The sequence below is a fragment of the Lytechinus pictus genome, chromosome 7 (assembly GCF_037042905.1).
Source record: "Lytechinus pictus isolate F3 Inbred chromosome 7, Lp3.0, whole genome shotgun sequence".
NCBI lineage: Eukaryota > Metazoa > Echinodermata > Echinoidea > Temnopleuroida > Toxopneustidae > Lytechinus > Lytechinus pictus.
In genome coordinates this window covers 6,230,031-6,256,621 of record NC_087251.1, presented here as the reverse complement: position 1 = coordinate 6,256,621, position 26,591 = coordinate 6,230,031, and the positions used below count along the sequence as shown (strand labels likewise).

At 35.2% G+C, this 26,591-nt stretch overlaps 1 protein-coding gene across 1 annotated transcript; it reads left to right on the top strand.

Moving 5' to 3' along the window:
* The first annotated feature begins 851 nt into the window (after window positions 1-851).
* LOC129265089 (inositol-tetrakisphosphate 1-kinase-like) lies at window positions 852-24,942 on the top strand. Its single transcript, XM_064101759.1, has 9 exons — window positions 852-871; window positions 3,939-4,064; window positions 10,256-10,373; window positions 11,139-11,243; window positions 16,313-16,356; window positions 18,166-18,325; window positions 18,780-18,853; window positions 19,640-19,808; window positions 20,367-24,942. The coding sequence occupies exons 2-9, from the start codon at window positions 4,047-4,049 to the stop codon at window positions 20,681-20,683; spliced, it is 1,005 nt and encodes a 334-aa protein (XP_063957829.1). The 5' UTR covers window positions 852-871; window positions 3,939-4,046; the 3' UTR covers window positions 20,684-24,942.
* The last annotated feature ends 1,649 nt before the right edge of the window (window positions 24,943-26,591 follow it).

Sequence of the window (26,591 nt, the reverse complement as noted above, 5' to 3'; positions counted from 1 at the left end):
TTGATGAAAAGTTGCTTACTGCCTGCCCTTTATTTCTGACACATAACTTTGGAAAGAATGATTTCTGAATTTTAGTTATTTACCACTTTACCGCCGTTACAGAAAAAAATAAACGCGGACATCGCATGTAACGGTGGTATGCGATGTTGTAGGAATGATTTATGATATGAAGCCTCTTTTCATTTGCTATCCCATTACTGTTTTGTTATTAAACAAATGTTGCTTTATCAATCATGGCCATTTGAATTTGACTAAGTTTATCTTTTAATTAGATATCTTCAACTGAAAATGACCATTTTGGATGTCACACTTGGTACCCCAAAAAAGAGTCTGGACATCATCATTTAAAGTCTCACCATCAAAAATACTTGAGGTTCAACATTTTTATTTCTGCATCAAGTAATTGCTTACATAACTGCCTTCCAACAAAACCACATTGCAACATCCAAACGCCAAACACATTTTCAGGATAAAGCCAACAATTCATAGGGAACACAAAAAAGTGCTGTTGCCCCAACCCCGTGGAATGACCCGTATGCGCAGACAAGGTTCATAGCGCAGATTTGGGGCACTCTACCATAGTTTTATTGTAGAGGCTCCAGTCTGAAAATTAGAATCCCTGTTTTCAGGGATTTCTTTGTTTATCCTTGGTTTGTGCCATTGTTAAGATTTCTTTATCATAAGTTTTTCATAAATGTTTTCATGTAGGTAGTGAGATTTGATCAAATAATCAGTTGAAAAGATTGTTATGAATGATCCATGGTTAAACCTTTGTTTATTTTTGTGTCATCTTTATAAATCATATTTTTGTAAATATTCCTTTTTTTTCATTGTTTCCCTTCTCAGACAAAGAGGAACAGAGCTCGTTGAGGTAAGAATTATATTTAATGCTTTTTGTTTAAGTACATACTGGGATATTAATACTCTAATTCATATTTTTGTTCACTGTTCCCAGAAATTTATTTTAAGAATATATTCACTCTTGAATATTTCTTTATGGTGGAATAGGTCTTACCAGCTAACAATATTTGTGAAGGATTTAGGGTGTGTTTATGCTTCCATTGCAAGGACAGAATCAGCGTTTTCAAACGTCGATTCAAAACGCCGATCGTAAACGTGGTTCTGGGTGTGCTGTTTATGCTTAACTTTTCAGAGGCGAAATCACGATCTCCAGCTGGCTTCGCATCGTAATTTTCGTTGAGCAGGAAAGCGAGGTCAAATAGGGCGCGCCCTTTTTCGAAAGTTTTTTTCCCCGAGTGTTGTTATGGGGAAGGTACGTCGACTGTCATATAAACATCGAACAATTTCCGATATTTTAGTCATTGCATGGAGCTTCTTGATATAGCCATATAATTTCCACATGGTGAGGATAATAGTAAGAAAAAAAAAGAATATTAAGTATACAAAATAATAAGATATCTATTTGTTTATGCTACTTGGGCATTTGGCGATGTCTCCTCATTATAACTCATGTTCCAGGTTTTTTTGTGTAAATCCCTCATTGTTCATCGTGATGACAAATTGGAAGAGTAATACTAGTAATAGTACTATGTTACACATGCAAAACAAGGGAGATGAGAGGTAATTCCGTGGAGGTAACATGCGACCATGGAGCAATGCGACTGTATTTGCCCGCGGATTTTCATCTCACCGGAAGCATGTACCAAATGACGTCATTTAAACACGTTTACGATCGTGGTTCTGTTTATACTTCCCCAGAAAGCCTGATTCTGGTCAAACAACTCTTACAAACGCACCTTTTTGTGAGTTTACGATCGGCGTTTTGAAACAGCGTTTAAATGAAAGTAAGCATGGACGCAACCGTGTTTTGGACTAATCACGTTTGGAAACGCTGATTCTGGTCTGAAAAGTGGAAGCATAAACACGGCCTTAATTGTCCATGTGTAATATTCTCAAGTAAGAAGATTTATTTTTCTCTCTCAGTCTTTCGTCTCTTAGGCTAATTTTGAAATCTCTGAGAAAGATAGATTAAATTTCAAGATTAGAAACAATATTGTCTTATTGTATTCTACAGATTTATCAATAAAAATGTGTGTCTGATTGATTGCTTGATTACTTGTGTAGTAGATGAACTTTGTCAGGTTTCTACTGTATGTAAAAGCAGAGTAGGATTTGACATTCAGCAACACTTAGTGATTTTGCTGATTTACATATATGCATGTTTAAAAAAAAAACCGTAAAATAATTCTTCTTTCTCTTTTTTGTACAGTTAGATAAAGTCGATAGTATTTTGAAGTTTCATATCAATAGCAAATGCAAGTAATTCAGTAGATTTTAGGGGAAGAAATAATCTGCTTAAAAAACTTGTCTTTGCATAACTTCTGGAAATTCAGGGTTTTTTCCATTCCAAAATAAATACTACAGTATGACCTGAAAAATTCTTGGAGATTATCTTGGCTTATCCAACCTACACAAGTTACCTTGTGTAAGTTTGTTTGATAACATTGTGATGGAATTAGGTTACAGCATACAAAATGCAGTATCTCCTTAAAATTTGAAGGGAATGATTTAAATACAAAAATATGAATATGATTACATCTCTTTTGCATTTATGACTGAATCAATATGATAAAATAGAGATCTATTTATTCAGTACCCTTCCCATCTTAAAGTTGCCCCCTTTCCACTTACAAGTCCCAATGTTTGCAGTCCCTTATTATTTTTTTTTACCTTTGGTGGATGAGGCCTGAAGTGATCCAGTATACCCCCCAAACCCTGTAAAAACTTGATCTGAAAACGGTCAGTTAATCAAACAAAACTCTAAAATCGTACGTAACTTGATTATCAGCTAATCAAAAGCGTGCATTTTGGACTTGCGTTTAAAGGAGAATGAAACCCTTGAAACCAGCTGAATCCATATCAAAGAGAAAAATCAAAGAAACATATTGTTGAAAGTTTGAGGAAGATTGAATGAATAATAAGAAAGTTATGAGCATTTGAATATCGAGATCACTAATGCCATGTAGATCCTCCCATTGGCAATGCGACCAAGATCTGTGATGTCACACACGTACAACTCCCTCGTTACTTTAGTACTTATTTCACTTATATTCTCACTTTTATAGAGTCTATCACAAGGTGAGGTGTTCTCTTTATGAGAAGACAAGTACAGGGGTTTCACAACATTATATCATTGATGAATCGTTTGTCATATGATTAGAATGAGCAAAAAGAGATGTTTTGGGGTATATTTTCAGCGTCCAAAAGGTGAGAGTTGTTCATCTGTGACATCATAGATCTTGGTCGCATTGCCAATGGGAGGATCTCCATAGCATAGTGATCTCGACATTCAAATGCTAATAACTCTTCTATTGCTAGTCCCCAAAAACGTGTAAAAAGGATGTATTTTTTAAGATAGGCCACATTATGTACGTAACAAATAAGGGTGTCAAAAACACTAAAATAATGATTTTTTAAAATCTATTTCTCTAGGAAAGCTACATGTTTAGGGTCAAATTTGCGAGGGTATAAATAAGACTAAAATGTTTTGTAAGGATTTACTTTTCGCCCCAATAGTAAACACTACGTGTATAGAGTCCGATTTGCACGAGGTATGGGAGGTGGGGCCATACTAAACCCATTGATATAGGGATGTACATGTAGGTAAAGGTAAAACTGACGACCGACGTCCGTGTTTAGGGGTTCAATTCAAGGAATACTTGCCAAGGGTATCATTTTGTTTCCAATACTTGTTAAGGGTAGGGTTTCACACGCCAATACTTGTTATGTTACGGGTGCACTTTCAGAATATGGAAAATACTTGTTAAGATGCTTTTCGAGACCCCATGGTCGCGCATGGTATCCACTCATCAATGGAAGTGGCCCTTTTGGAATGCACTTCAAACATACACAGGATATATTTTGGATGATTGCATTTCAAGGGACATATCAGTAATAATGATTTTATTCATATACAGCTTGACCTGCAGAAGTCACTGAGTGATCAAGGGCCATTCTCAGTCATCTTTCACAAACTAACTGATGTAGTTACACAGGCAGCTAAGGGAGACAACAAAGCAAGGTGTATGATTGATAATCTAGAGGTAAGGACTGATTCCTTTAACAAAGTAGATTGTATTTTGGGTTGGGTTTGAAGAAAAACTCTTTATTAGGTGCTTTCAGACTCACTCCTTCATCACACACCTGTAAACTAGCGAGAACTTATTTTGACCCTATTAACAACCGATAATTATTTTTTCCATATTTATATAACCACCTGAAAGCTGAGCAGAAGAGACGCGCGCACTCTTTCAAAATCGCAAGTTCAGTCAGTGGGGCTATCTACTTTCTATAGCTCCCAAGTACCTTCACCCAGCGTACTAGCTGGATGGGATAGATGGTAGATAAGTTGTGTTGTAGACTTGTAGGTAGTGAGATTTGATCAAATAAATAATAATTTGAAAAGTTTATGTAATATTTGAAAATACTTATTAACTAAGAGGTATTTGTTGATCGTGGTACATTTCCTGATTAGAAAGTACGAGGTATTTAAACTTTCCAATTGGGTCTGAAAGCAGCTGTTTAGTTTCATAACATGGACCTTTATTTTCACCACAAATCAAATGTCTTTCATGAAATATAAACCATTATTAAAGGAATTTCCAGAAAGGAAGAGAGAGAGATATTCAAGGAAGCTGGATCGTTTTTGTTTGGTGAGATCTACATGTAAATCTATATTCTAAGGAAGATTGGATTCTCCAATGGCAGTCACTATTGTATGAAAATGAAGATCTACCGGTATATGACCCTTGTTAATGATTTGCTAGAAAAAGCAATTGGCCTTACTTTGTTAATTGGCCCATTGATCTACTGTTGCCACTTTCCACCCAGAATACATAGGGGACTGTTTGTCAGGTCATGCATGACTTTCATGACTGGAGCATCATGATATAGATACATGAAAGCTTGAAGTTTTCCTTGATAATACATCCACAAAGTGCATGTAAATTTTTTTTGAAATTCAATAATAATTTACATACATTTTTTGAATGAATATTATGAAACTTAAAGTGCTGTAACAAATGACCTAATAGCTAGTCGGCCAGTGGTAAGACAAACACATTGAATTTCATACGTTCATGTAGGACCTAACCACAAACTAATATGAAGGACTATTTAAAGTAAACTTGTTTTTCACTTTTTACCTTGCCTCTTACACATATTTAACTTTTTTTTCCGCATTAGGGTTTGTAAGCATGAACTTAACTGGGGCAACTATTTTAGTTTGTTGGGTCATTGATTTTTACTGCACTCATTTTATGATGAGCCAAATTGGCTTCAAAACACCAAGAAATAAACAACCCTGTTTCACAAATTATTGAGTGTGATTTTATGCAGTATTTAACTCCATGTATGTCTATGTGCACTTACACACGTAAGTTCATAGGTGACACTGCAGTAGTGTACTGCCACTACCCTCTATCTAACCAATGTGATGGGTACTCAAGGCTGAAAGTGATATGATTTGAACAGATAACATAAACATAACACTGAAAATTTCATCAAAATCTGACAAAGAATGCTTGTGGAAATCCTGGATCCGCCCCTGTAATGAATCCCTAATAATGGGTACCTTTTAAGAATTTCATTATTTTGGTGAAACAGTTCACTACGTATGTATTTCTTCACAAATATGCAATGAGCAAGCTGATGATGTCATATCAGTAAGTGCCACTTAGTCTTTTGTATTATATTATGTGAAATATCATATTTGGTCCTCCAAGAATAAAATAACAATGATTGACTGCTGATTTATTGTGCATAATACTAATTGCTGCAACTTAAAGGGAGAAATGTCATACACACATGTATGAAAATATGAAATTATGATTTCATATACGGTAATAAAGAAAAGGGAAAGTGGGGACATGACATCATCCTACCTACATGTATTGCATATTCATAACTGCGTGCATATAATTGTTTTAACAAAATATTGCTAAACCTTTTTTTCATTGGTTATCACATTTTAACGAAATTCCAGCATTTTGCTTTTTGAAATTTACATTATTTACATTTAGATATGATTATTTTTTTGTCCGGAGTACACTGTAGGCCTACTCCTTTTTTGAGACTCCGACAGATGATGCAAGATTTGTTTACCCCTCAGCAGTAAAGTAATGAGGCATAACATTTTACTGAAGCAGTGCATAAATGGCATTTGAATTGATCCAGTTACAACAAAGGAAAGGAGTAAGAAATCACAACCCATCTGTTGTCAAGGAAGAAAATACCTATAGAAACTTTTTTTTTTGCATTTCAAAGCGACTAGATAGTATTAACGATAGATACATACATCTGTATATTAGGTAAGGTATTAAAAAGGCTAACAAAGTCTTGCTCTAAAGTTATTCAGCTTCATGTACATCTATGAACAAACATAGATTTCTTAGCGTAACTCTTATGATTGTTTGTAAAATGTATAATTTGATAACTTCATTTTGTGTATATTGGTTTTACTGAATAATCATACAGTACATGTAGGTTTTAATCATGTTGGTGACAGATTTTCAAAATCATGTTTGGTAGTAAGGATGTTTTCATGTGGATCATCATTCCTGATGACAACCAGAACATGCTGGTCGAAATATCGTCAACAGTTCTTTTCAGAGCTAACATCCCGGGGGGGGGGCACTCAGTATATAATGCATAGTGGGTATGTGCCGCGGAGGGGACCCCCATTTTTACACTCAAATTTCCGTTCCAAGGCATAGCATTTCTGTCTTTTTGAGAAAAAGAACAAAGAAAGCCGCTCCAAGGCATAGCATTTCCTTCTTATCGAGAAAAAAGAAGAAAGAAATCCGCTCCAAAGCTTCGCATATTTTTCGTTACGCCGTTCCGGTCGCATTGATAAGCGGCCGTAGAGCGCTTTTCGACCATCGCCTAAGCGCGAGCGCACCGGCAGAGGCCGCGCTAGCTGCGTCATGCACGATTGCCCGTTCCATAGGGATGTATACGCACTCACAGAGATACGGAGATCCGTTCCGAGGACCCCCGTTTTCACAAACATTTGTAGTTCCGAAGCCCGTTCCGAGGACCCTCCTTTTTACAATAAGCCCGCTCCAAGGCCCCCGTTTTTTGCCTCGCCCGCGGCACACCCCTACCACTTTTTTGGTCGAGTGCCCCCCCCGGGGCTAACATACAATCAAGAAAGAATGACAAACAGTCCTGTTCAGGACTACATACATGGTGTTTACCGTGAAAACCTCCATTATTCTCTCTACCACTGAAACCTTCAAAGATCATCTTAGTTGGGATGTTTTAAATATGTTTCCTGCCCTTTTTATCTCTGATATGAATCTCAAACTTCAATAATTTTTAGTAAAGTGATAGTTTTCATTTCTTTCGCAAATAGATTTAGCTACATGTACACTGTATGAAATGTTTATTCCTGAATAGTTATATGTGCTAAAATCAAACATGGAGCACCGTCCTTCGCTTGGCTGGAACTCATTTCTCATAGCGACTCTTAATCCTGGACTTTCACACTTAAAAGTAACATGGCAATTGCTTGGCTAACCCTGCTATTTTTGCACACTCAAATCGGTAGTGTGTGTGTGCCCACTGTGAGAAAAGAAAGTGGACCAAGCTATAACCCTGTAAGTTAGGTGAAGGCAGCTAACTTGCAATTTAACCCCATCTATATACTGGGTTAAGGAAAATTTTACATATGAAACAAAGGTATCTGAAATAAGGAATATTCGGCTACAGCCACAGGTATGTCTACTTCTCATTTTCTAAAACCTTTTTTTTTTAAGTGTTGTAGTAGGGATTGTTTCTCACACAGTTTGGATTACACTATATATATATATATATATCTCAGTGTACACTTTTTTGGAACTTACATGTTGTTGAAGTTGTTCATTTGTTATTTGGGAGATGAGATATGATGCAGATTAACATTAGGGTCTGCAAGTCCAGACTATTAGTGATTGTGAGTGATTGTTTTCAGGTCGACTGGATGACCACCATGTATGCACATGCTGCAGGTACAGAGGAATGTTCAACAGATACTAGGTTGTATATTACCCCTTTCATACGTTCATGGAGCAGACTTAGTGCAGACTATTTCTATTCATGAAAGGTTGAGTACCAGAATAGTACAGACTAATTGAGTGCCGCTGATAGGACTTGGTCCGCATAAGCAGCATTTGTTCTCATCTTGAAATTCATGAACAGGAATTTCAAATTGTAAAGACTGTGACACTGCGCACGTTTTTTTAACATGATAATAATCCGGATATATATGTATTTCCATTCTGCACTCTTACCAAGCAATGGGTACACACTTAGCTGATCCAGACTATTAGAGGATGAATTAATGATAGCTCGTAAGGTTTAGTATAGGAGGATGATAGGGTCCCTACACTTTCATGAATGGACATTGTTTTAGTGGCAATTGCATACCACATGTGCTGACAGATGGTTGTTGATATGGCCTTTGTAACACTGATGGAACACTGATGTGTTAGCCCTTGAAAAGAAAAGGTTTGGGAACACAACCCTGGGCTGTAGAGGGTTGCATCCTAGGTTGCTTTAACTTGCGTTTACTTGTAAAGATAAATGTTACTGGATAGTCTATGGGCCTGTATTCAAAACTTTGGTTTAATTTAAACTCTGGTCTAAAGTTGTGATTTAACTATGGATAGCCAATTGAGACCCAAATCTCCAATATCACAGGTTTGATTTGTATAATCTAATCTGTCACTTGGGTCATTCATAACTCTCTGGGTACAATGAATCAGTTTTCTTCATCATTATAGCATGGTTAAACAACATAATGAGCATAAGAAATATAAAATTACAATGTTAATACAATGTTTCCCATAATGGCACAGAGTTAGACCATGGCCTCTAGAGGTTAATCAGACTTCAGAATACAGGCTTGTGAGTTTATCATACCTGTACAGTAAAAGAGAGACATAAAACAATGACATTTTGATTTATGGTTGATTCTGATATAAATTGCAAAAATCCAATAGTTATCAATAACCTAGTAATTTTCCTGGGAAAGACCTGTCTGGCTGGTGAATTATAGACCTGCCTGTAATATAGATGATTTTATACACATTCATGACTACTAGAAGTTTGAATGTCCAATGACTTGTTGATGCCAACTCAGGAGCCAGGTTTCCAAGCTGAATGCATTGTGCTTTTAATGCACAATTTTAAAGAGCCATGCAATGTTTTTTCCTTTTTCCCAGCAGAAAATTTGAATATTTATAAAAATGATAAGAAAAAATGGGCTTTTAAAATGATAAGCCCATTTTAATGATGGATAGATCTTTGTTATTCAAATACTGGTATTTGAAACAAATGCTGTATTTATGTCATTTTTCATCCAATTTATTTCAGGTGAAACTTCACGGTTTTGCTTGTATTTCTTTCTTTTGATTCTTTCAAATGAATTTCAACTCTTGGTGAGCTTGCCCTTTGAATTGTTGAAAAACTTATAAAAGCAGAAAATAAATATAAGGAAATAAAGTTGTTTTGGAGAGTGAGTCTACATCCCCCTTTCATACTGTTATACTGCTTAGAAGGAGATCTCTCAAACTTTACATATTCCCATATCATAAAATTGAATTGTTACATGAACTTGTTTTGCACAAAGTTATTTTACATGTAAAAGAGAAAAGGAAATGCAATAGCTTTGTCAAACTTGACAAGTACGAACAGTGTGATATTTTGTATTCATTTTAATGCATTATGAATTTTGTAGCATCTCCAATTCCTTGGAAGAACAAACTGCAAAGCTACATGTCTGTTTATTTCACTGTGTGATTGAATGACAGATAATTCTTTTTTCTTTTTGTCTCTTCCACTGAAGATGAAAGGAGACTTAGGATCCAAATGAAATGTGAAATCAAACATGGTGTACATATAATAGGGGGTTCCATGACATTTGATCTGGCGATAATTGCTCCGCTGCAAATTCCACACATTTATGGAATGACCAACTTCAACCCCGGATTTAACACTATATAGCCTATCCTAACCCTACCCTTTATCTTAGATGAAATAAAGCCCGGAGCAATTGTCGCCGTAGTAGATGTTGTGTAACCATAATAGGGATGTACATGTACTTCAGGAAACTCATGAAGGTATGGGTGGGAGGGACTCAGTCTGGCTGTTGGCTTGTTTCAAAGTGCCTTAACTGCCCTTAAAGCATATTTTAAATTACAAAAATATGAATTTCAAAAATGTATTCTTGACTATGACATTTTGTTATTTTCAGATGTACATCAAGGTTAATCCTGATGTAGTGGTCTTAGATCCTCTAAGTGCCGTCAAGAACCTGATGGATCGTAATATTAGCTATCAAGTCCTACTAGATTCCCTCCAAAGTAACCCTGGTAAGTATATCATTACTGAAAGGAGAGAGTCTTGATATTCAAGACACCAGACAATTTTGTTGTGCCTAGGTCCATGGCCAAACCCATCATGCACCTTACAATCCAAATGGTCTGCAACTACCATTCTCAAACTTGATAATGAGAGATAAGTGCTCATAATTTTTACGATCTTATTACGAGGATATGGTTTTTTGAAAGCCAGGTGCAACAACTTTCTTCATTGCATTTAGAAATGATGAGACAAATCAATCCGATTTATGCTTCAAGTATTTCACTGACCTAATGACATTGTATTGTTTTCATTAATTATTTTGCCATGAATTTGTTGTCATTAATCTGGATAATTTTTTGTAACCACATAAACAAATTTGATTGATGCACAGATTGTGTCACCTTAACAAAAAAAATGTTTCACCTATTGGTGTGTTTTGCTTTTTTAATGCCTCATATTGACTTTGTTCACAAAATAATGCTGAGCTCTCTATCTCTTGTCTGATTAATAATCTGGATTGTATTAAAAGGATTGCAGGCTCAATCACAATTCAACAGAGTGATTAATATAACCTGATGAATAGACAAGAATTATTCAAAAATTGCAATCCCCAGTACAGTGCATCACAACTCCTACACCTTTCAAACTGTCTTTCCTCACATTTAACAGCTATCATGCTTCAGTATGCATTATTAAGAAATTGCTCGAATGAAAAGAAAAAGAAAGAAAAAAGTTTGATTGTATATATCATATATTTACTTATTTATTCTTAGATATTCATAGGAAAGTCAAAGTACCCAACTTTGTTGAAATCCATACAACCAAAGAAACGGAGATTATGCAGCTTCTACGCAAGGCTCAAGTAGGATTCCCTTTAGGTAAGGATATGAAATTGAGGAACAGTTGTGAATACCATTTGCATATTCTCTCTGTAACCATATATGGTAGTGAGTGTCCTGTGGTAGGTATATACATGTTTTGTACTGTCATTCTATTTTCTATGGTATTATGATTTGGTAGTAATGATTGATAATGATAATTCTCAAATTATTATTTTTTTATAATGATGATTATGATTTCACAATCCTCATTCATTAAGTTGTCTCTATCATGACTATTATATTATCATTTGTAATTTTAGATAAACAAGATTGAGAAACAATTAGAAGTATGAGGACGGATAACCAGAAAGCACTTGTAAATATTTAGAAATACACACACACTAAAAAGGATTAATTTGGTGTTTTGTATCAAAGAAAGGATTTAAAAGGATTTTAAGGCCACCGCACATCTTACGACCCGACTGGTCTGCGACTGAGTAAAGGGAGATGAATCGCAAGGTAGTAATAAGCCTCGACACCACACACCTTGCAATCTGACTATGCTGGTCTGCAACTCACGCATGTGCTTTTTGCTTTTTGCCATAGCAACAGAGATATTGATGCTTAGTACTGCGTGTGCATGTTGCATATCAGGTACGCGTCAGTATTTAAAGGCGACTCTTCTGTCTGACAAGGGCTGTGACTTAACATTTTCCCTCACTCAGTCGCAGACCAGTTGGGTTTTAAGGTGTGCGGTGGCCTTTAAGAAAAGCTACATGTACATGTATAGGGGAGTGGACCTCCACATTGTTATAGTGCTATTTACTGACATGCTTTACAAGGTATACCGTAACATTGAGGCAAAACACTGTTTAAAATTCATGATGTATTGATCCGATTTTAAATCCAATTTTAAGTCACTTATCATTTATTTAGTCAGCTCATGTTTATCATTTATTGGGTTTGCCTTGAGGAGCAGCTTATCTGAATGTACAGTATGTTAAAACACAATGTATCATTATGGAGATTTGTAAAGCCACCCTTTTCAAGTGGAGGGGGAAGGGGGGGGGGGGTCATGACAGACCATTTGAGATTTGCTGCTTGAATAGCCACCAGTGCAGTAAACAGGCCATAGAATGATTGACCACAAAATCCTCTACAAATTTTAAGCTGGTATTAAACAAAACCCTTTGCATGTAGCCCCCCGGGGGGGGGGGGGGGGGGGGGGGCTATGCAAAGGCTTTTGATTTATTTTAAAATGAATTTTCCCTTTCTTCTCAGGCTCAGATCAGAGCACTATATTTTTTGACAGTCATGATGTATCCAAATTCAAAAGTAGTAGGTATGTGCTGCGGGCGAGGCAAAAAACCGGGGCCTTGGAGCGGGCTTATTGTAAAAAAGGGGGTCCTCGGAACGGGCTTCGGAACTACAAATGTTTGTGAAAAAGGGGGTCCTTGGAATGGGTCGCCTGTGTGTGAGTGCGTATGCGTCCCTATGGAACGGGCATACATGCATGCAACTAGCATGGCGGCACAGGCGCCGGGTGCGCTAGCGCATAGGCGATAGTCGGACAGCGCTCTGCGGCCGCTTTTCACCAAAACTGCGGCTCATTTTTGTAGCAGATCAATGTGGCCGGAACGGCGTTACAGAAAATATGTGAAGCTTTGGAGCGGATTTCTTTCTTCTTTTTTCATGATAAGAAGAATATGCTATGCTTAGGAGCGGCTTTCTTTGTTCTTTTTCTCAATAAGACACAAATGCTATGCGTTGGAACGGAAATTTGAGTGTAAAAATGGGGGTCCCCCCCGTGGCACATACCCACTATGCATTATATACTGAGTGCCCCCCCCCCCCCCCCCCGGGCATGTAGCCATGTAGGCCTACATGTAGAGAATTTTTTTGTTGTCATACAAATATATCCATGTATTGCAATACCCTAGAATATTTTAATGCTTACAGTGTGCCTTGTTAGTATATGAATAAGGTAAATTGTACTTGGTACAGAGTGCATTTATAAATACTATCTACAATGGATTTACAGTGTCTACAATGTACACTACATACAGCAATGCAAAATGAGAATATGAACTATGTTGGAACCCAAAAATTCCTAGGTTGGCCATCATGAAATATAATAAATTTATATCATATGAAAGAGGAAAGTGTAACCATTGTTTTGCACCTCCACTAGTTGAAAATCGTCATCGGTCATGCATGAATGATAATGAATTATGAAATCCAATTTGCATTCTTTCAGACCTTGCTGTGATTATTGAAGCATAGCACAAAATGCTTCATTGATAATGACTTATTTTCTATTTTTCCAAGAGATGAGATGATATGCTTTCATTTGGTATACAATTCTTAATATTTCAGTCGGTTTTACAGAGTTTGTTAATGATTTAAAAAAAATTGATGTCCAACTGCTGTTGCCTCATTGACTTTTGTAAATGGGTGTAATTAAATTAATTTTTCATATTTCATTTCCTGTCAAACTGAATATAAAAATGGAAAAGAAAGAATGGCCTTTGTTTTGCAACTACTTCCAAATAGTGATCAGTAATGCATGAATGATTCTGAATTGGTATATGCAAAAATGTATATTTTCAGACCTTTGCTGTAATTATTGAAGCAAAGTGTGCAACGCTTCATTGGTCATGGTTTATTTCCTTTTTTTCCCCTGAGAGATGAGATGATATGCTTTCATTTGATATACAGGTCTTAATATTTTAGTCGGTATTACATATTTCATAAACAATTTTAAAACGAATTGATACCTGTCTGCTGTTGTCCCATTGACATTTGTACAGGGGTGTAATTCGATTCATTTTTGTCTCGCCTGCATAGCAGAGACAGACTATAGGCGCCGCTTTTCCGACGGCGGCGGCTTCAACATTGAAATCTTAACCAAGGTTAAGTCTTTGAAATATCATCATAACTTAGAAATTATATGGACCTAGTCATGAAACTTAGACAGAAAGGTTATCAAGTATTACTGAACATCCGGCCTGAGTTTCAGGTCACATGACCAAGGTCAAAGGTCCTTTAGGGTCAACGAACTTTGACCATGTTGGGGGTATTTGTGGAATCGTCATCATAACTTTGAAATTTTATGGATCTAGTTGATAAAACTTAGACATAAGAGCAATTATGTATCCCTGAATATTTTGTGTGTGTTTCAGGTCACATGACCAAAATCAAATGTCATAGGGTCAACGAACTTTGAAAATGTTGAGGGTATTTGTGGAATTGTCATAAATTTAAAAGTTTATAAATCTAGTTCATGGAAACTTGGGACATAAGAGTAACCATGTATCCCTGAATATCTTGTGCTTGTTCCAGGTCACTTGACCAAAATCAAAGGTCATTTAGGGTCAATGAACTTTGGCCATGTTGGTGGTATTTGTTGAATTGGCATCACAACTTAGAAAGTTTATGGATCTACACATGTAGTTCATTTAAAGTAAACATAAGGGTACCAGTAATCGAGTTGTTTTGCACATGTCTGAGGTCACATGATCATGTTCAAAGGTCATGTTGGGTAAATGCACATAGTATTTTATTATCTTATGAGTGTTTTCTTTTATGAGTAATTATTTAATAGCTGTTTTCAATGTCAGCACTGCTGGTATATCAAATCGTGTAATGCAGGCGAGACTGCCAGAGGCATTCCACTTGTTGATATTTCATTTCCTGTCAAAATGAATAAAGTGAGTGAAAAGGATTTGAATTTTATATGAAATGAGAGCATATCATCTCAGAAAAAGTAATAAAGTCATGATCATCGAAGCATTGCGAGTTACACTTCAATGATCACAAAAGGTATGAAAATATGCATTATCAGACTGATTTGAAATACAATCATTCATGCGTGACCAATAACAATTTGCTACCAAATGGAAAACAAAGACTATACTTTTCTCTTTCATGTGATATATAATTCATTAGAGTTTATGAAAGCCAGGTTACACATTTTTTACTTTTATCATAGTCCATCCACTCATTTTTCAGTGTTTTTGTCTCACCTGCATAGCAGAGTGAGACTATAGGCGCCGCTTTTCCGACGGCGACGGCGGCGGCGACGGCGACGGCGGCGGCGTCAACACCAAATCTTAACCTGAGGTTAAGTTTTTGAAATGACAGCATAACTTAGAAAGTATATAGACCTAGTTGATGAAACTTGGCCATAAGGTTAATCAAGTATTACTGAACATCCTGCCTGAGTTTCATGTCACATGACCAAGGTCAAAGGTCATTTAGGGTCAATGAACTTAGACCATGTTGGGGGAATCAACATCAAAATCTTAACCTAAGGTTAAGTTTTTGAAATGACAGCATAACTTAGAAAATATATGGACCTAGTTCATGAAACTTATACATAAGGTTAATCAAGTATCACTGAACATCCTGCATGAGTTTCCCGACACATGACCAAGGTCAAAGGTCATTTAGGGTCAATGAACTTTGGCCGAATTGGGGGTATCTGTTGAATTACCATCATAACTTTGAAAGTTTATGGATCTGATTCATGAAACTTGGACATAATAGTAATCAAGTATTACTGAACATCCTGTGCAAGTTTCAGGTCACATGATCAAGGTCAAAGGTCATTTAGGGTCAATGAACTTTGGCCAAATTTGGGTATTTGTTGAATTACAGCCATAAATTTGAAAGTGTGTTGGTCTAGTTCATAAAACTTGGACATAAGAGTAATCAAGTATCACTGAACATCCTGTGCGAGTTTCAGGTCACATGATCAAGGTCAAAGGTCATGTAAGGTCAAAGAACTTTGGCCACATTGGGGGTATTTGTTGAATTGCCATCATATCTCTATAAGTGTATTGGTCTAATTCATAAAACGTGGAAATACGAGTAACCAAGTATCACTGAACATCTTGTGCGAGTTATAGTAGTTTTCAAAATCAGCACTGCTGCTATATTGAATCGCGTGATGCAGGTGAGACGGCCAGAGGCATTCCACTTGTTAATTTACAGTGTACAAGTAAATTTTACAAGTAATTCTTGTAGACACTGTATGTTTGATGTAAACATAATTTTTAGAAGACAAGCTTTCTGTGAAAAATTTAAATCTCAGTTTGAGCAATCTTTTATTTCCTTTTGTACAGTTTGTAAGCCATCTCAAGCCCATGGATCAGTAATCTCACACAAGGTAAGAACCCAAAGTAAAGGATGAGGATGATATGAGGCAAAGTTCTGATCAGAAAAAAAGACAGTTCATTGTATTTGAACCACCAGAAACTGTTTTTCTACAAATTAAAAAGTTTTCGATTAATATTTTAAGCAATTATAATCATTTCCATCCTTCATGTTATGATCAGAAATTCCTTGGTATTATTAGCATGTAGATATCAGGTAAATAGATGTGAAGGTTGGCCAGAACATTTTTTTTTTTCAATTGTTTGGTTTTCACTCTACCTTATAGCCAGACACAATTTAGAAGACACTTTAGCAAATGAAAATATTTATGGCCTTACGCAGGAATTTTTTTCTGGAGGGGAGGGGGGGGCAAGCAGCATAAATTTCTTTAAGAAGCAAGAGAGCAAAGCGGCTAAGCTTGGGGGTGCTTTTGCATTTTCTAAAGCGAAATTGAAGGATTTTGTGCATATTTTTGGTGAATTTAGTGAAAATTTTGAAGTTTTCAAAATTTCGGGGGGGGGGGGGGGTCATTGGGGCAAGAGGCTGTGTACAACCATGAAAATACTTAATTGAAATTAAAAAGTAATTAAATGCAAGTGATCTAATGAACTAAAAGGTAATGAATGAATGTGAAATAGTGAATGTAAAATGTGCTCTGTAATCTTCATGTAATTTGTGTTTTGGGAAATTATTCTGTGGTATGAATCTTTTATTCATGATGGAAAAAAAACATTTGAGTTTGATAGGTTGATAAGTATAATTATCATATTATAAGGAAGAGAATTAATTGATATCAAAGGATCCAAAGAGGGAAAATATTAGCCATACTTTGTTATTCCACCATGTAATTATCAACATTCATTTACAGAATGTTAAGACCATAAAATAGAGGGGAAATATGTGTTGATCCAATTGATTGTGGGAATAATAAGGAAATAATTTTAGATCCTGTTCACATATTTTCTTGTGTTTGTTGCAAAAAGCTTCCCGGTTTTGTACATGAATATTGATTTATAACTACAATACTGTATGTTTTAAATTAATCCTTGACCATCCAAGACTTTCAATTGCTCTATTGAATTGGCCTCACTGGCGTTAGATATTTTTGTGCCCTTTTTAATTTTTCTCGAACTTGTGTTGTAGTATAAAAATGTGCTCTTTGAAAATTGGCCTTGTCCTAAAAATATCTACTGCCCATGTGTGTTTTCCATGACTCAAGTGTGTATCCCTCTCTCTCTCTCTCTTTTAATTTACTCTTTCATTTTAATTTTATCTTTTCATGCATCCCCTTCAGCCACCATCTAGGCATTTGATTTTAGTATTATGTTTCCTGGTTTCCCTTCTGTCCTCATTTTTTTCAGGAGAACATAAATCCATTCGATTGATCATTTTCAAACTTGGGTTATGAGTGATGGTGGTGTCAGTAAGTAGTTATTTGGGGGTATCAAGGTCAAATGTTAAAGAGGTCATTTCTCATTATACTCAAAATAATTAGAATTGTATGACATATAAGACTTTGAACTGGGCTTATGTATTCAACTCTGGAGAGGGAAACTTTTTTAGAAGATGTCATTGGCACCATGTCAAAGGTCACAGAGGTCAATAGATACTAGGAATTTGCTCTTTCTCAAGATAATTAAAGAATCCTTTGTTAGGTGAAATTTATTCCTGACGCATATTGCAAAAAGAGTTGGTCTTTAAATGCAATAGGAGTACAATTATCTGGTTATAATGTGAGGTAAAAATGTTAAAGTTCAAAGTGGTCAGTTAATTTTCATTAATATTCACTATTAGTTTATGTTTCCTTTATTTTTTCTTCAAGATGTCTTTGATATTCAATGAAGCTGGGTTAAAGGATATCAGGCCGCCATGTGTAGCTCAAACATTCATTAATCACAATGCCTTGCTTCATAAAGTGTTCATCATAGGAGATCAGTACTTTGTAGTCAAGAGACCGTCAGTTAAAAACTTCACAATAGGAGGTAAGTGAATATCTCAAAAGTAATGTAACCCAAGCGACTTCTTCATGTCATGTGATTGACACATTCCTTACAAAGATCTTTGGCAAGACTACACATTTGCATTAAACAAACATCCAGGAATGTGGAAAAGTTGCTGTAGTTTGCCAAACATTGTGATTATTTCAAGACCTTGCTGGAATACTCCCATGGTGTGGAGAAAGGTCTTACAATTTGTCCAGTCTGAAACCAGTCTGACAAATGGGATAGGGTGTTCAAGAAATTTATTATAGAGATTTCATGGTTGTATATAGCAAATTATTAATTGCAGAAATGTATTATCTTTGTCAGGAGTTACATCGTCTTTGCATGTTAATTGAATAACATGTGTCAATATTCAATTTATGATAATACATTTTACATGTATCTAGAACAAGCTTTTGATTTATTTTAAAATGAATTTTCCCTTTCTTCTCAGGCTCAGATCAGAGCACTATATTTTTTGACAGTCATGATGTATCCAAATTCAACTCAACATCATTCCTGAATGAGGTATGTCTATCATATTTATGAGATCATTCCTGAAAAAGAAATAAGGTCTTGTTCTTCATAAACATTATATGTTGGTAGTGTAGTCAATTTAGCAATGACTTTGGATAATGGTGATTATAGTTTGTGCTATGTGTAATATCTAAAATTTTTAAATAATGTGGATCGGTCTTGAAAAAGATACAAGTTGCATTACCTAAATCAGATCATATTGCTTTAGACATAGTATTTTCCCCTTTCCCTCAGTATGCCCTGTCCTTGAGCATTAATTGGGTGGAGGCATTCATGTTTACTCTAGTATGGGTATGTATCTCTCCAATGACCCCCTTTTGAGCTGAGCGTTAATGTATGACAAGTATCACAGATTGATTGCTCAGCCTTGCTGTGTTAAACAAATGTTTTTCTTTCTGTGTTTTCTAGCTCACACATACGTGAGTTTGATGGAGTGTGTGTACTTTTTATTAATCAGATTTGCTTATTCATGTCTGGGGAATGACTTTCAATGTCAACATCTATAAGATATGACCCAGAGCTTGGCTCAAAAGAAGTTTGTAACTAAGGACATGCAGCTGGATTTCATGTGGACATCACTTTATCTACAAAATCTATTTCCCCAAACCCATCTTTTTTCCTTCTCTCAACTGCTTATAGTCTCTTTACCCTCATTTTAAACAGTTGACTGTGGTACACCTCTATGAAAGCTGAATGCCCTGCTCAAATGTCATGTACAGTTTACTGATTTTCAGTATTTCACAATACTTCTATTTTTTACTGGTCCTGATTTGATAGCTTGATGAAACTGATGCTGATCATGTGATGTTAGAGCCATGTTCAGAAGTACTTAAATCTCTAGCAGACTGTTTACACAATGGTCTTCAGATGTCACTGATTGGGGCTGATGTCATAGTTGAGAACCATACAGGCCTTCATTATGTCATTGATGTTAATGCATTCCCAGGTAAGAAAAACAATTGTTGCATTCAATTTGTATGTGAAATCCCCTTTTTTGTAATTTTAGGTTGGACATGCACTGAATGTAACATAATTGGCGTTATTGTGTCATTATGCCCCCCCCCCACCTGGACCTAGATTACAATATTGTTGCTTTCTATGTCAGCTCTGCTGAGGTGGCGCCACCTCCAAGTGGCAAACCAGCAGAACAAAAATGGCTGTGCCTAACTGAATACAACAACATCATAATCTTACAAGCCAATGAATTCAAGTAAGAAAATTGAGAAGTCCTGCTTGGTAATTTAAATCCATAGCCCCACTTGTTTGATAAAAGTTTTGAAATATAATACATTATAAGTTTAATATAATAGGAAATTTAGTGCTTAACTAGTTAATTTCAAAGTTTTTGACACTGAATTTCTCATGTATTTGTTTAATTCATCAGTTTGCTCGTCTCTGCCGATGTAAATCACTGACGGGCACTGGTGAAAACAAAAATATTATGACACTTGCCTAGTGATTACCCGAATTAATCTTTATTTTGGATTTTGTTTTTTCCCTCCAGGCTATGATGGTGTACCAGAATTCATGCAAGTTTTGTTTAACTACATTGAGAGACTGATAGTTAATCCAAAGACATCAGAACATAATCCAGTCATTCCTAAGGACTCCAAAGCTAAACAAACTAGTGTGCAATTAATGAATGGAATTGCACCAACACTCAAAGACTCAATAGCAAAGGTTGAAGATTGCACCCTTCAACAAACTGTCAACAAACCTGTTAAGAGACCTCTCAATGATGTTGTGGAGAATGGAACAGACTTGGCATGCAAAAAATCTGTGCTTGTAAATGGCTGCACTCCAGGGTCTAATGGTGAATGAAAACCAAATGTTTGGAGGATCCAGTCTCTTCTATCATCTTCACATGTTCTCCTTTTTGTCTCGCCCACCAGAGGTGAAGGCGAGACTTAGGGATCCAAATGTCGTCCGTCCGTCACAAACCTAATGACACATAACTCCACAACCGTAAGTCACTTTTCAACCAACCTTGGATGGTAGATGGACTTGGGGGACCTGCATGTTATGCTGCAGTCGGAGGTCACATGGTAAGGTCAAAGGTCATTTTCAGGTCAACGTTAAAGTTTACATGCAGGTCGACGTTAAAGTTTACATGCAAGACTCTCTTATGACACCTAACTCCGCAACCGTAAGTCGCTTTTCAACCAACCTTGGATGGTAGATGGACTTGGGGGACCTGCATGTTATGCTGCAGTCGGAGGTCACATGGTAAGGTCAAAGGTCATTTTCAGGTCAACGTTAAAGTTTACATGCAGGTCGACGTTAAAGTTTACATGCAAGACTCTCTTATGACACCTAACTCCGCAACCGTAAGTTACTTTTCAACCAAACTTGGATGGTAGATGGGCTTGAGGGACCTGCATGTTATGCTGCAGTCAGAGGTCACATGATAAGGTCAAAGGTCATTTTTAGGTCAACGTTAAAGTTTACATGCAAGGCTCTCTTATGACACCTAACTCCGCAACCGTAAGTCACTTTTCAACCAAACTTGGATGGTAGATGGACTTGGGGGACCTGCATGTGATGCTGCAGTCGGAGTTCACATGTTTAGGTCAAAAGTCATTTTCAGGTCAACATTAAAGTTCACGTGCAAGGCTCTTATGACAAGTGTTACTCCATCCCAGTTATTTCACAATGAAGTTTTCTTACAATTCTGTTGCGTGCCCTCGCAATTCACAATATTTCTGGTTATTTTCATAAGTGGGCGAGACACAAAATTGCTTTTGCCTTGTTCATGCCATCATAGGACTGCCTTCTCCTTACATAACAACAAGTGGTTTCTTCAAATACATCTCACTTTCCCACTTTCAGAAGTGGATATGCTTCAGATTGTGCCAGTTTGTTCATTTCTTTTATTCTCTTTGGAATCTGAAATATGAGCACTGTTTTAGAACAGGACAAGTTCTTTTACATTGTTGCACTTCTTCAAGATATCTTTTGACCCTGTTATCTGAGACCTGTGTTGTTACCAAGGTCAAATCGTTTTTGCAATGTAAGACTTGGTTTATTTCAAGGGATTAGCAGAACTTTCCTGGCCTGTGATAGGATTCTTTAGGCTGATTTTTTTTTTTTACTTTTCCATCACCAACTCATGAATTAAAAAAACCCAATTTTCTGTCAGTTTTGTTTTTCTTTACTCTCCGTTTATAATGACAAGAAAGCCTTCATTCTTTTTTAGAGTCTGTTTATTTGATATTGTTTCTGTCGTTTTTGAGGTATCTATTTTTGCCCTGTAATGTAAGAATATCCCTGTGTAAAATTTGCCACATTTTCTTTCAAACAGTATATTACTTGGCATTAAGTCAGTTGAATATGAATTTTATTTATGGGAAGTGGTAAAGTAGTTGTGCATGAATTTACAATGACATTTCTTGACAATTCTAGGACATTATTAAAGGGTAACAGTACATGTCCTCTAATTTGTTTGAGGTATTGTAAAGGATCTGGGTGTATGGTAAATTAACCATGAAATTGGAAGATGTGTGCTCTTTTCCAAGCCTCATATTTTGATATTTAGATTAGATATTTTTAATTTCTTACTCTTTAAACATAAAGCGAATATATATTTTCTTGCTGTTGTGGCAATCGTCTTTACCACAAATATACTGAATGGCGCCCTTTTGAGTTGGATCGGGGAAATGGGGATTGCCTCTGGATTTTATATCATAGCCGACCGTTATATCTCAGTTGTTTAAAATAGTGTGATAGAGATATGCCATGGACCCAATATGTTTCTGCCACCCTGATATCCTGTTCCATTATCCTCAAACCACCCCACTTTTTTGTCATTAATCAGTATAATGGTTCATATACTACATGGTATGAAACCTTTACAATTCTTTTACATGAAATACAAGTCAAAATAAGAATGCAATCTAATAACGAATTGATTTTGTTTCGATAATAAACATTGGAAATTGAGTGAAATACATCATTGAAAAAATACTTGTGCTCATCTATTTGATATATGAAGAAAACCTTTTTTTGACGATAGGAAATTCTGGAAAATGACTAGCTGTTGTTGTTGCGAGAGATGCAATAATATACTTTTTCATTATTGTTTTTGAATTCTTGGCTTCCAATGTATAGTAAATATTCAATACATTACTGTTTGTACTGCTTGATTTTCTTTGTAATTCAGTGTGATTAAGTCCACACTTTCAAAACCTCCCAAAACAAGACATGCGGTATTAAGAGATCTGTTAAAGGCCTATTTTATGTCAGAGTATGAAGCCTGTTTTTTTTTTATACCAGAGCACTGATAAATTCTTGTACATCAAGATCATAAGTCAGTTTAGGAGTGCATAGGATATGATAAAGACTTCAATAGCAAAAATATTCTAGTAAAATCCAGTATTATCTTGTAAATTCCATGTACTTTTTATGTTTATTCAATCATGCTATCATTTGTAAAAGTTGAAGCCTGCCCATCCTATATGCAAAAACAGAGTCGATATGCCTTTCTAGAGTTGACTAAAATTAAATTGCCAAATATGCTTTTTCTACTGACCATTATAGAAAATGTGTCGTGTAGTTCTAAGACAACAGAATCATTACTGAAATGCTCTTAAAACCCCTGGTTGTCATTGAGTTTCACTAATAATAGTATTCAAAGAGGCTTTGGTTGATACTTGGCCAGTATAAATGTACATTATCAAGTCAGCTGTAAATATATCTACACATACCAGTGGCTTTCATTTTTCAGGATGTGTAAATATTGTGTCACAATCATTATCTCCATTTCTTTTATAAAAAAGCAAGTGTTTCATCTGAATTCAGACTCTGATGTGGGGGAAATTATGTGCAATTTTTGATACATAAATATGTGTTGACCGGTGATATTTTCATGATTCAAATTACTCCTGGTAAAGATTATCCATCATAATTCTGTCATGCTTGAACCTAAAAAAATTGCATTGTGTTAATGTATTCCCTCTACCGTTACTAGATTTGATGAAACATGGTATTTCAATTTGATTTGAAAGCTTTGAATTTGATTTACTGTATTTTGTTTCCTTTTTACCAGTAACTTTTCCTATGCAATATAAAAAATTGTGAACAAGTGAATATGCATGCCCAATAAATGCTTTTTTTAAATCTTAATTTTGAAGCTTAAAAGAACAATTTCTTTCAAACTTGATTGTACTGATCTAAAGTGCCTTGATGAGAACAGATTTCCATATTTTAATAAACTTTTTCAATTTTGATGTTGTCCATCAAAGAACAGTGTAAAACGTAAATAAGCCCAGAATCTCAATGTATAAGTTCATTGTCTAAACAATCTTTACGTAAAGTGGAAATATATCTTTTGGTAACTGTTTCTCTGTCATATCTCAGAGTTTATTTAAGATATTTAAGCTACATTTTTTTTTTTTTTTAATTCTACTTTGATGAAAAGCTTCAATACATGTGAATTCTTTTTAAATTGTTATCTGTGAATTGAAAGCGTCAATTGTTTGATCATGAATCAACTTCATTTCAAGTACTGTTTTTTTTCTCTTTCTCTTTGGTTTATGAATGAAAGGTGACTTTCATTTTTTATTTTCAGTTTAGGGGTCTAGAAGCCATGTCTGTGACTGCAAGATAATTTACTTTTCTTTTATATTGATTAATATTGGGGTTTGTTTTGTCTGGTTTTTATTACTTGAGTGAATATATAAACTCATAAAACCAACAAGATAATGATACTCCAAATTACTTTAGGGATTGGAGAGAGTGAACTGATTTTTAGCTCATCTGGCCCAAAGGGCCAGATGAGCTTATGCCGTGGCGTGGCATCCGTCCACAATTTAAAAATGCTTCTTCGCCATTTTCAAGTCCGATTTCAATTCTGTTTGCTTTATATGATAGCACTAGGTGGGGATTCGAAACTTCTACACAGAATTTTGACTCAGTTAATATGCTAATTTATGCGCATTTTTCAAAATTCACAAAAAATGCTTCTTTATTTGTTGACCGATTTTGAATTTTTTGCTTCCATCTGGTAGAGGTTCACCAAACTTCTACACAGAATTTTGAAATTTTGACTAGAACAATTTTTATGCTAATTTATACAAAATTAATTTATGGATATTTTTGAAAATTCACATGAAATGTTTCTTATTTGTTGACTGATTTTGATTTTTTTTTTCTAATTTATGCAAAATCTATTCATAAATAATTTTTTTTTTCTTTTTCATTTGTTGATCAATTTCAATTTTGTTTGTTTTATATAATAGCTCGAGGTGGTGATACAAAATTTCAACAAAGAATTTTGAAACTCATTGAATATGCTAATTTATTCATACATTTAAAAAACTCACAAAAAATACTTATTTATATGTTGATTTTTTTTTGGTCCATCTGAGAGCTACACGAGGTTTACCAAGGTTCTACACAGTTTAGAAATTTTGACTAGAAAATTATTTATGCTTAATTTATATGAAATTTATTCATAGATCACAAAAAATGCTTCTATGTCATTTCTTCATCAATTTTAATTCTATATCCTCAATTTATGTCACTAATATAATTTACTAGTGTCAACTGTGCTGAAATTAAAATTGTGTTAAATTTTGTTGCGAGATGCCGGATGAGCTCCAAATCATTGATGTGGTAGTGTTTAAATATCCTTTCATTATGATTTCCTGTTTCATTCAAATTGAAGAATTAATATGTACAATCTATGTCATGCAACAAAAATATAAAATCAATCTTTTAATCTTAACTTAAAGCTTGGGAGTTTTTCAGACTTACATTCATTATCAGTTGTGTAATTGATGTTACAGGACATACAGTTGAGGCCAGAAGTTTACATACACCAAGGAAATTCAAAGAAAAATTGACACTTGCGAAGCATCATAAAATTTACTGTATCTTATAAAATATTTGTGCTAACATGACAAATTTGATATCAAACAAATGAGTATGCCATGCCCCTTCATCCCATTGCTTTGTCAGGAGCTGAAAAATATCTTCATATTTTAGTCAAATTAAAAACTTGACAAAAACATTTCATATTTGTGCTAGTTACTTCTCAACACAAATATTTCAGATTACACTTTTTGTTCAGTGGTGACATGATAGAAAAAGTAATATAAATCATAGATTTAACATTTATATATTTCTATGAAACGATGTTTGAAAATATAATAACAAACAATAGAATACATTGGGCACGAATATTACTTGTTTTCATCAAAAAAATTCTGCCTGAAATTTACTTTAATCCCAGCGGCATTCCAATCATGTGAAAGAGCTTAATATGCTCTTTTATTTGACACCAAATTCGTCATGGTAGTATTTATATTTCTGAAGATATAGTAAATTTTACGATGTTTGGCAAACGAACAAATTTAACTAAATTCCATGGGTGTATGTAAACTTTCGGCCTCAACTGTATATTACAAAAATAAAAACAATGAAATGCGATATTAGTGTATTTATTTAACTCGGTTTGTATGTGTAGACTAAAAATGTGATGATCTTGTTTTATTATGTTTAACCAGCAAATATTACTCAGTAGAAGTCATGAGCAAATAACATTAAATTTGGGTGAAAATTAGGGCACATTATATTTCCTATAGTTCTTGCACATCCAATCCATTATTGAAATAGAAGTATATAGGCCTATACTTTTTGGTTGAGTCATTTTATTAAATTTCAGTAAATATATTTGTAGTTCTTCATCATTGTTTGTTGGTAAATGAGATGGTCATTTTAAAATGAACAA

Excerpts from the sequence above, each read along its gene's own strand:
- LOC129265089 (XM_064101759.1), top strand. Across the intron at positions 11,244-16,312 it reads TCAAGTAGGATTCCCTTTAG|TTTGTAAGCCATCTCAAGCC; the intron begins GTAAGGATATGA and ends CCTTTTGTACAG. Across the intron at positions 16,357-18,165 it reads GATCAGTAATCTCACACAAG|ATGTCTTTGATATTCAATGA; the intron begins GTAAGAACCCAA and ends TTTTTCTTCAAG.